This window comes from Condylura cristata, unplaced genomic scaffold, assembly GCF_000260355.1.
Source record: "Condylura cristata isolate star-nosed mole 26May11 unplaced genomic scaffold, ConCri1.0 scaffold00017, whole genome shotgun sequence".
NCBI classification, from domain to species: domain Eukaryota; kingdom Metazoa; phylum Chordata; class Mammalia; order Eulipotyphla; family Talpidae; genus Condylura; species Condylura cristata.
In genome coordinates this window covers 24,188,478-24,199,796 of record NW_004567118.1, presented here as the reverse complement: position 1 = coordinate 24,199,796, position 11,319 = coordinate 24,188,478, and the positions used below count along the sequence as shown (strand labels likewise).

General features: G+C 44.6%; 1 protein-coding gene across 1 annotated transcript in view; it reads left to right on the top strand.

Moving 5' to 3' along the window:
* HS3ST3B1 (heparan sulfate (glucosamine) 3-O-sulfotransferase 3B1) overlaps nt 1-11,319 on the top strand; it is a 36,388-nt gene that overhangs the window by 24,690 nt on the left and 379 nt on the right. The window contains exon 2 of the mRNA XM_004685073.2: nt 11,032-11,317. Coding sequence (XP_004685130.1) covers nt 11,032-11,317 — 286 coding nt within the window. The remainder of the gene's footprint in view (nt 1-11,031; nt 11,318-11,319) is intronic.

Below are 11,319 nucleotides of genomic sequence, written 5' to 3'. Positions count from 1 at the left end.
AACCCGCTGCGCCACCAGGGAGGGCCCTCTTTCTTTCTTTTTTAAAGAATTATTTATTTGTGCATACAGAACGGGGGTACCAGCTAGAGGTGCAGGGGTGGTGAGAGGATTCACCAGAGTCAGAATGGGCAGCAAAACGGGCAGATTGATGAAGTACACTGGTGAGGGGAGCAGAAGGCAAGACAGGGGAAGTCTGCTGTGCCATGTGGGTCACCTCTAGGGCGGGGATCAAACTCGCACTGACGTGGCTGCGGCTAGTTTGCAGTGCTGCCTCTAACCTGTTGCACCACCAAGGAGGTTCATGTTACTTATTTTCTTGAGACACATCTTGGTCAGCTTTAAAAAGCCCTAGGTCAAGCACTGGATAACAAAGTACTTTGATGTTAAGAACAAGATAAGAAATAGCAACTATTCCTTTGTCAGCAGTTTCTTCAAGTGTATATACACTTCCATGGATGTTCTCTTTGAGTAAAAAGTACTTTTCTTCTCAAAAGTGTCCTTGAGATATTTAAAACCTATGATAGGGAAAGCATATGTGCACTCATTTTTATTTTAGCTTAATTCAAACTATGTCTCAGAATTTTTATTAACCTAATTTACTTTATACTGTTTTCAGTTGATAACCATAAAACTGGGTTCTGTTTGTTGAGTAGAAGGGAAGCAGAGAGCAGAAGAAAGCCATTATCTTGGACTTAAATTAAGAGTTGACTGGCATTTCTTGTCCCACACTCCTACTGACCCCATAGTCAGAAGGCAGGAGGAAAATAGCTTCCATCAAATCTCCACTGTGTAGGGCTGGTTTTGAAAGTTGGGTGGTTTCTTTTCATCAACCTGAGATGGACCCCTACTCCCAAATTAAGGCTGATTTTTTTTTTTTCCTTGTAAGCCTCATTCTCTGCATATCTTCCAGAGCAGGTTGTACCTGTGTTAAGAGCTGCCTTTTTTCCTGTTCAACCTTGGCTTGGATCATCATGTTTGTTTAGTGATGTCAACCCAAGAAGTGGAGTTCAGTTTTCCTTTGCTGCCAGCATGTGAACAGGGAATTAACAAAGGTTAAAAATGGGATTTCTTATAGCACTAGTGAAGAATTACAGGAAACTGGGATTCTTTCAAATACTTGTTTTTATATAAACCTTGAATGTAAGATCCAATTGAATGTTTCTTTTCCTCGTCAGTATTTTCCTAGAACTATCCCTAGTATCAAGAGCCAAGGTGCCAAAGGACTCTGAATGGGGTTCATTACACTTACCCTTGGGTAGGGCTTGCTGCCTTCAGAGCATATTCACCTACAGAGTGCATTTGAGTCTTGGGGGGGTGGGAGTGGGGAAATGTAATCTAAGCAGGACATTATTTCCATTTTACAGATGAGGGAAGACACTGCAAAGATGTTAGTCAGCCTACCTGAGGCCACATAGCCTTAGTGCAAATCCCACTTTTCTGTCTTATTTCACCAGGCTGCCTATAAAGGAGGTATCTAGTTTTAGGGTACACTTGACAATGATGTCCATCTATATTTCATTCTTGGATATGATCTATACTGATGTCCCTAAGGCCATTTTCTACATGTTCCATCTCTAAATACTTATAGAGGTTTTATTTTACTTCTGCCAAATTGTGCCTACTGTTTTCTCACTGAGAACAGAATAAGGGTGGGATGAGATAGAGATGCTAAAGATCACCTGTAGAGCCAAAGAACTCCCTTTTAAGCAAATCCATTAATTTTCATATATACATAGGGAAACTGAACCCAAAGCTTTAAGCACTTTGTCCAAGGTCTTAAGGAGGCTCTTGCCTTGAACCGGACCCCACGGTGGAATGTGCCCGGTGTCCACTGTTCTCTCACTGTCAGGGAGACCCTTTCTCATGCCCTGTTTGTTTTCTCCAGCTCCCCTGAGTGGGGGATAAGAGGGGTGAAGGGGAGTGATTTCTTGCTCTCTGGGTTAACTGGCCATTGCTGAATGGTTCAAAAGTTCTTGGGTGAAGACATGTTTACAAACATTTGCACCTAGTTACCAAGAGCACAGGAAGGCAGCTTTTCTTGGGATGTAGAAGGGAGCTGGAAGAGGATTTACAGAAGCCTGTAAAAAATACAAGTGAACACAACTCCCTGCCCTAGGGTTGGCTTTTTGTTACCTAGGAAGAAATCCACATAGAACTGAGGCTCCCCGCCTAAGGATAAGGAGATTGTTCCAGACAGGGAAGCCCACACTAACCAGAGACAAAATGCTGGCCAAGCCTAGGAAGAGAAGAATCTGTCCAGGGAGGCCAGGACTGCCTTCGCTCATCAGCCTCCCCAGCTGGACTATGGTGCTCTGCTCTCTGGATTCTCTACTTTGCCCAGTAGCAGGACTGACTTGACTTTACTTTCTGAAAAGTCTGCTTCCCAGAAAACTTTTTTTTTTTTTCTTATAATAAAAAAAAAAAAAAAAAAAAAAAAAGCCAAAAAAGTTTTTTTCTTCTTCTTTCAGGAAACGGGACACAGATTACTCTGATTTCACATGATTTGTCCCTGAACACAGCGAGGTCCAATAAACACGAGCAATGCCCCAGAGAGCTCATACACAAAAGGCTATTAGCTTTTAATTGAAACCCTCCCTCAGCTCCCCAACCCCCCAGCCCCTTCCAGGAACAGGAACTCAGGCCTTTGTGAAGCAGGGTCTATAACAGAGGATTCTGCCAAAATGAAAGGAATCTTGAGTTGACCCAGAGGAGCAAGATGCTCTTTTGCGCCCCACCCCCTTATGGCATTCAAAGGCTTTTCATTTTCTGAGCAGTATTGAAATTCTAGGACAATGAAGGCCAAATCCTGGTGGTGGGGGTTGGGGGTGGCCAGTGAAGAAAGGAGAGCTGGCTGGAAGAGGAGGAGGCCAGGGGGAGTCTGTCCTTTGTTATTTTTCTTCTATCCTACCCAATACCTTTAAAAATAAAAGGAAAGAAAAAAAATCCCAGTAAACTTTATAATGAATAATGACATCACTTCCGGTTGCCCCACTGATCCAACTCCAAATCCAGAAATTGAGAACAACAGACTATTTACAATTTCATTTTAAATTATTTAAGTCCTCCCAAAGGAGTTCTTTGATATGCAAACATCTCCCCCAAATGGAGATAATTATTTATGGAGATGTAGCCCTTTGAAGGGCAGCTCCAACTGGTGGGCTTGGAGACTTCCTATGAAAGGAAGAAGGTTCCAGATAAAGAGTGGCTGAACTGATAGCATCTTCCTCTCACCCCTCCTCCCTGCCTCCCTTGGGAAGAAAGCTGCTTTAAAGAAAAACTTCAGAGAGTTACAATTTGTAGTCAGAGTTACAACTCTCTGGGGCAGGCTGGTGCCTCCTCAGTCATTGGCCGCTGTCGAACTTTCCAGAAAAAGTTCATTTCTCAACCCTAGATCTCACTTTTCTGTCGGAGGAGAGAGTATCCTTTAGCTTTTTCTTGTCCATTCCTGAAGTCCACTGTCATTTATAAGGTCATGAATTAGAAACATATCGGAGTGTTTTTTGGGTGCTGCTTGGGGTAGATATTTGGAATTGGGAGACAGGCCTTTAGCCAAGATAAGCATAACCTGACCCATACTTGTAATAGAAGTGCCTGTGGCTGGAAGTGTAGTGACTATAGGCCCTACCCTTTCACTACCCCCTGGCTGTTCTTTGGAAAATGCTGTTACCTTTGGCCTCAAGTACCAAGTGCCTACAGAAAATTGAGAAAATACCCACCCTCTTCCAAGAGAGCATGCATCACACATACACACACACACACACACTCTCTCTCTCTCTCTCTCTTTCTGGGTCTATCCAGGACTTGTCTCACAGCCTTGAAGTTTGGTTCCCTCCCTTCCTCATGTGCCCTCTGAAGTTGCCCAGGTGAGGAGGAGCTTGAGGTACTCAGCTAATTCTAAGTTTAAAAAGTGCCCTTTATTCCACAGGTTCCCCCACTTCCTTACCTAGGAAGCAGGAGGGTGGACATTAGGGTCCCTAACTCAAGGTTGAGTGATGGACCTGGGCCACCCCAGTTCAGCAACAGGAATGTGCTGGCAATAGGATTCCAGTAACCCAAGGCACCCATTCTTAAGATGGCTCCCTTAGTCAGTATGCATTTCCAAGGCAGAAAGTTTGATGTGTCCTCCATGATCATTCATGTTTTAGGTTAAGAAATGTTACTTTTTGCAAACCTCAGTTGACCAAAAAGAAAAGGTTTTTTTAAAATTCCTGAATGGTTTTGGGTATAAAGGAATCAGTGTGGGTGACACAAAGCTGTTGTATGCCTCAAATGTGGGGTGTATGTGTGTTGGGGGGCTCTCAACTCCAAGTCTAAGGTTGAGGCAAAGATGGTGTTGAGATTAAGCAAAGATGGTGTTGAGAATGGCACTCCATGGTGGGGGATCCCTGTTGAGGGTGTCAGGTTGCAACACCTCATTCTTCCCCAAGGGAAAAATCATAACTCACAGGAAAGAAAGGGGAGACAGGTCCTGAATGCTACTGTGCCTTTAAAGAGTTCATTTTTAATTGCAGTTTTAGTTTCACAGAAACATTGAACAGAACCCAGGGAGATTTCCCCTGCACCCCCTACACCATTATCAACATCCCACCAGAGTGGTGCCTTCATTGTAATTGCAGACCCCACACTGACATAGCATAGTCATCCAGAACTTAGTTTACCTTAGGGGTTCACTCTGGTGTCATTCACTCAAAGGTTCATGGATTTGGACAACATGCAGTGACATGTATCTTCTATTATGGATCACACAGAGAACTGACGCTGTCCTAAAAGTCATGCATGTTCTGCCTATTCCTTTCCCTCTCCCCAAATCCTTGGGGGTTCCAGGTTTTTTGAGGTTAGCTATTGGATTTGTGAGCTTATTGGGTCTTTATAAAATGACCTTCTATTTGTTTTTATCCCCTCTAAGAGAGAAGCCTTATTTCCTTGACAGTGTTGGGATTGTGCAGATATTAAAAAAGACAGTTTGATTTTTGGGGGGTGGTGTTGGTCTGGCGCAGAAAGGTAATTCCTACAAATCTTGTTTCTGTTGGTAAAGGTTTCTCCTTATGGCGTTTTGTTTTTTGAATTCTCAGAGACTGCACATGGACTTCGTAGAAAAGCTAACAATGATGTGGATTCCAGTTTGTTGGCCTGTGCCTTGGGTCTGTGGTCAGAGCGGTGTTTCAGAATGGGCTAACCTGCCAAGTTTACAGCTGGGAGCTGAGGGAGAGCCCCCAAGTCAGGAATGTGGCCAGGGGCACTTACCAAGTAGGAGTAAAATTGGGGGCTCACAGTGATCTTCACGAAAACAACTGTCCTCTTTTTCCCTAAGTAGCATGGACTATATCTGTTGTGTCAAAATTTTCCAGGCTGTATTGACTGTTTTCTCACTCATTATTTTCTTTAAAACAAGGACTTGGGCAACCTCCGGGCATTTGAAAACAGTCTTGCTTTGAGGTCTTTATTGGAAATTGGCAGCACTGGAGAAGGATCTTGGAATGCTGAAATTGCTGTTTGATGATGGAGGTGGGCGAGGGGTCCTCCCTCCTCCACGCAACCTGATGTGCATCCTCATCTCTCTGTAGTTCCTTCGCTTCATCTGTCTTGACATTGTTTGGCCAGAGTGAGTCCAGTCATACCTATCTCCCTTGTCTTCCTTTTTATTGTCTTGTAATTTGCCAGTTCAAACAATAAGTTCCCTTCCTGGGCCGTGGGGAGCATGTGTATCACCCAGGGAAAGAAAGAAGTAGAAACTTAAATCAGGGCAACATCTGCTACTGGAAAAGTGCAGCATTTAGGATTTTTAGGACTTCTTTGATTCCTTCTCATTTCCTGTTCATTTAGGTGTGAGGGTTTGTTTTGAATAGCTCTGTTCTAACAATAACACCTAAGAGCCCTGGGGAAGCTTGGGCTGGTCAGTTGTCAAGTCTGGGCTTCTCCAAAGCCAGGTGAGAGCCCATCCCCAGTGGGAAGTTGACTGCCAGATTCATGACTCACCTGCTCAGCTGCTTCCTCCTGTCTGGCATAGGCCCAGGTAGAGGTGAGTTCTGGGTCTGTGGCTGAGCTTCTAAATCCACAACCTGATTCTGGGTATGTGCCTTACCCACCTGCCTCCAGATGACCAAAGAGAAGGACCCCAGTGGTCCTTTCTGACATGATTTTATCTTAGTTTCTGGGAGAGAATTTAGTGCTATTTTTCAGCTACAAACTTTGGCAGGGCATTCATCAGATAATGTAGTGCTGGTGCTGTTCTTCACCTGTTTGTTTCCCTTTCTTCTGTTTATACTGATGGTATCTGACCTTTGATGATGAAAGAATCAGATGCTTCTGTTAGCCTTTCTTTATCACAGAATTAGACATGGCTTTATCTTTCTGCTGGTGGCCTTCAGTTTGTCTCATTTTGTTTTACTGGTGGTAGTTTGATTTGTATTTGATTACTCTGTGTGTGTGTTGCGGGGGGAGGGGGAGCTTGGGATGGGGAGAAGGATGTTTAGGTGCAAAAAATAAGAACCTTTTCTTCTCCTTGAATGAAGCCTGCCTCCTGTATTTTATTTTTCTGATAGTTTTTACATGTTTTCTGTAGTTTTGATTATCACTGGATGTGACCACCCCTCACCCTAGGAATTGTTCTTTTAACTGAGATAGGGCGACTCTAGATGTCTTTGACTCATAGACATCAGGATTCCCAGTACTGTGAAAAAAATGAATACTGATTTAAAAAGAAATCTGGATTAGCTGAGCACACAATATTGTTTTTAATTTTTTTTTCCACCATAGTGGCCCTCTATACCCGGTGTACAGTCTCTCCACATGGATATCAGCGGAATAAATGACTGGGGCCGATGGCAAATTCTAGGTCCACAGACACCACAGAAAGACAATTTCCTCATTAGAATCATCTAAGGAGTCCTTTGTTGGAGTCCTGCTCACGGAGCACCTTGTTTTGTTGGTCAGAACTGGGGTCAGGCCCACGTTCAAAGGGCCCTGAGTTATTCTAAAATTCAACGAGGGATGAACCAATCATCTCAAAGAAAAAAAAAATGACTTTCCTGCAAACATTCCTGAATGTGCTGAAAACTTCTGATTCTCCTGCAAACCCCACCTGTTCTCAGGCTCCTGCTTGTGGAAGCCAGTGGTCTTCCTAGAAGGTCCTGTGCTTTTGCCAGTCCTTAGTAGGGTGACCAGCTGACCTCACCCCTTAGGTATCATGGGGAAGTGGAGTCTTTTTTACTTTCCATCATGAGTGTCACCTTTCATTGGTGGCTCTGCATTCCTCAGCTTGTGCCAGGGGATGTTTCTCATAGATATGAGCTTGTCTTCCTCAGACTTGCACTAGGCCCACTGCCTGTCCCATCACAAACACCCAAGGTGATGGGTGCCAGATGCCAGCAAGGTGCCCCTTCCAGCCCTTCCAGAGAGGAAGGTGGCCTACAGAGGGCATGGGGTCAGGAGGAAGGTGTCTCCATGTTGGTGATATTCCACCACAGGGTGCAATTCACTGTGAGTGGACATGAACCTAGAAGTTCTGTTGTTTTGAAATCTGAATTCGGTTTGAATGATTCTGATTGTGGTTACCTGATTCTAGCACCAGAATACCTATTATTAAGATCCTAATCTATGAACAAGAACAAAAAATACAGGTATCTACTTAAAGAGAGAACAGGTGTGTGTTGGCTCTGTGCTCTTTGTCACATTTAGAGGAGACACAGGTGGAGAGCGAGATGGCTTGGTGAGGAATGGAAGCAGCATTAGAGGGGTGATAAGTGCCAACTGTTGACCCACAGGTTGGGGATGCACCTCCAAGGGAATTGCCCTTTCTCCTTTGGCTCCACTTTCTCATTAGTAAGAAAGAGACGGCAATACCTACCTCAAAGGCTTGTTGTGAGGGATTAAATCAGATAATGTCTGTGAAAGTTTCTCTGTAAGCTCCAAAGCACTATGTAATTATTAGTTCTGACTATTAGTTTGAGAAACTGGCTTTCATAATGAGCAGCCCAATTAACCTGCGACCTCCCTGTCGACTCAGGAGGCCAACCTGGGGCTGGAGGGGCTGCTGGAGCTTCTGGGATGGGCACGCCAGCCTCAGCTCTCGGCCATCTTCTCAGTCTTTCTCCTCTGAACCACGGTTGCCTTCAGAAAAGACTTGAGTGTTAGGACAGGAGAGCCTGGCCAGCAGGGTGAGAAGGGAGAGGATGAAGACCCAGGGAGTGCTTTGCTCCAGGACCACATGGTGGGGTGGTAGAGAAGAACAATTGAAAGGGACAGAGAGGACTTGCATGTAACTCCTGGAAGGTTCTCTGCCATGAGTTCTTCACACACTTCTCAGACTTTGCTGTGTTCTCTATGTGGTGGATCCACAGGGGTATACTGGAGAGGTGCTGGTCCAGTGCTGGCCACAGAAGTGGCCCAGGAAGCCGGCCAAGAGGGCTCAGGAGGCATTTGCCAAAATGATGCTGCACCCAGTTGAGCGTCTCATCCTTTGGCCATGCAGTATCTGCAGGCAAGCATGCCACGGAGAGGTGGCCACTGAGTAAGGGCTGACAGTGTCTTTGCTGATTCACTTGTCCCCTTGCCTCTTATTCTGATGATCAAAGGAAATGATGAGGCTACTTGAGTGCTTTCTGACATATGTGTTCTTACTCTAGACTGTCTTGGGCAGAGGGGGCCCCAGGAACTGGTATTCCCAAATGGGTTGGGTGACTAGCAGGTCATCAAACACAGGATATTTGCCCACATGCAGGAAATCTTAATTCTGGTTAAGGCAACTTTGCCTTTGGTATAGCGAGGCTCTCCCATTTCTTTTTTACTAGTCCTACTGTGTGCCTTGTTCATTTAGACACACCATTCAGTCGCCACCAGGCCCTTCTTTAGAGACACTGGGGAAGCATGGAAGCAAGAATGCAGAGAAGCAGAGTAGAAGCTAGTGTTCTGGCACCTGTGCCTCTGGCAGGAGCTGAGCCTTCCCCATTTGCCCCTTTGTGGGTACAGTCCAGTGGGTGAGTGACCAGTACCCTGTGTGAATACCTTTCTTCCTACATCTTGCCAAGATCCTGTCAACAGAAGATAATTGATAAGATTTTCTTGGCACCCACAAGCTACAAGGCTCAATATAAGGTTAAGCTTCGTAGTATTCTTAGAAACCGTAGGTGGTGGACATCATCATTTTTCTCATGATGTATATGAGAAAATGGAGGCCTTGGCACATAAATGACCTTTCCAGGGTCACACAACTCGATCAGTGGAGAAGCTATGTGTCAAACAATGGCCTAACTTCAAGCCCATGATAGGTCCGGTAGAGCCTCTGCAGTGCCCATGAAGAGCTCTGAGAGTTCGATTTCCTTCAGTGGTGATTGATGCTTTGATTCTGAATATTAAATTCTTGTAGCTTGTCCAGTTGCTAATGGCTTAAAATGGGGGAAAAAATTGAATTTTCTCTGACTCAACCTGCTTTTCAGAGAAATGCAAAATAGGTTGAGAGTCAGGGTTCTCTTTAATCCTCCATCACATTAGCCTGATGACACTGCTACATTCATCTAGGCGGTTAATGGGCAAAGTGGGTCAATCCAGCTTTAGCTTAAGCTGGAGATGGCAACAGGGGTTTTCCTCAAGGGAGAACCTTTTTTCCTTTAAGTTGTTGTGAAGAAGGCACCCTCTCCAGGGATTGCCATTTTTGCTTCTGTGGTAGAGTTTAGATTATCATTTCTGTTACATGTGCTTAATAGAGGAATTGGTAGCTTAGGGCTGACTTGAAGCTGGAAGTTTAGAATGCCCTATTGAGAAGTAAATGTTTAGTTAAAATGATGTGGATAGTGTCTTTTTGAAATTCTTGGACTCAGGTTTTAATCAGATATTTCCATCCCCATACCTAATGAAAGATTTTGTATCTATGTTCAAGCCTTGGTGTCCAAATATTTTAACACATTGGAGAATACACATACGTGTGCATACATATTCAACTTTTGTCTTAACATATGTCACTAGAGTAGTAGCGATTATAGATCAAGCAATTGCTGTATATCAGGCATGTTCTAAGCACACTGTGGTTATTGATCTTCATTAAATTACCATGAGGTAATTATTATCATCTCTACTTTTATTGATGAGGAAAGACACCTAGAGAAGTTAACTTGTTCTGGGCAACACAAGAGGTACTCAAGTACTTATGTTACCCAGAACCAGTGTGTTCTGGTAGAGTCAGGGTTTGAACCCAGACAGCTGACTTCTAAGTCACATTACTTGATGGTTAAACTGTTTCATCTTCACAAACTCCTTAATAACCTGAAGGAGGGGCAACTATTCCCATTTCACATATTAAGATGTCAAGTCTCAGGGAGCAAGTTCATCTCCCATCACTTACTCTTGTTTATTTTGCCACCACAAAACTGCTTTCTAGACCATGTATCATAGTCTGTATCTCCTGTCGTTTGTAGGAATATCAAGTATTTTTGGAAGCTTCTACAATACTTGGGAAATTTCCTCTTGGCATATTCAGATCAGTTTATATTTCAGCAGATGTCACCTGACTTTTTGACTTGTTACCTTCAGGTCTCCCCTTTGGAAAGAAGGCATTTTGTCAGCGGGCACTGTGATGTAGGCAATACAACTGGCTGGGTTTGGGGCATTTTCCATCTGTACCCACAACACATTTGCCCAAGTGGGGAGCACCTGAGGGCAGCAACTGGCAGTGAAATCTCTGGGTGCTGTCATTTATGGAAAGGACTCTGTGTCTTGGCATTAGATGGGTGTGCAGTCTCAAAGCTGGCTCTCCTGAACAGTAGGAAGACGTGACTTTTCACGGAAGATTTGGTGCAATGAACATCTTCCTCTTTTGACCTTAGTTGGAGATGCTTTCACATTGGGTAAGAACTGCCCTGCAAGACTCAGATGGGATGTTAATGTGCCTTCCACTCTGAAATTCTGTTGGTGCTTTTTTGATGATGATACAGCTGCTTTTTCTTATAAGAGGAACTGGGGATAAAAACGTTAACATGGAGAGTGAGTTGAGAAAGGTATCACTTTCTGACAGGAGTTTGATCTTGTTGCTCTTCCCAGGGACCTGATGCCCAGAACCCTGGACGGGCAGATCACCATGGAGAAGACGCCCAGTTACTTTGTCACCCGGGAAGCGCCCGCGCGCATCTCGGCCATGTCCAAGGACACCAAGCTCATCGTGGTGGTGCGCGACCCTGTGACCAGGGCCATCTCGGACTACACGCAGACGCTCTCCAAGCGGCCCGACATCCCCACCTTCGAGAGCTTGACGTTCAAAAACCGAACCGCGGGCCTCATCGACACGTCGTGGAGCGCCATCCAGATCGGCATCTACGCCAAGCACCTGGA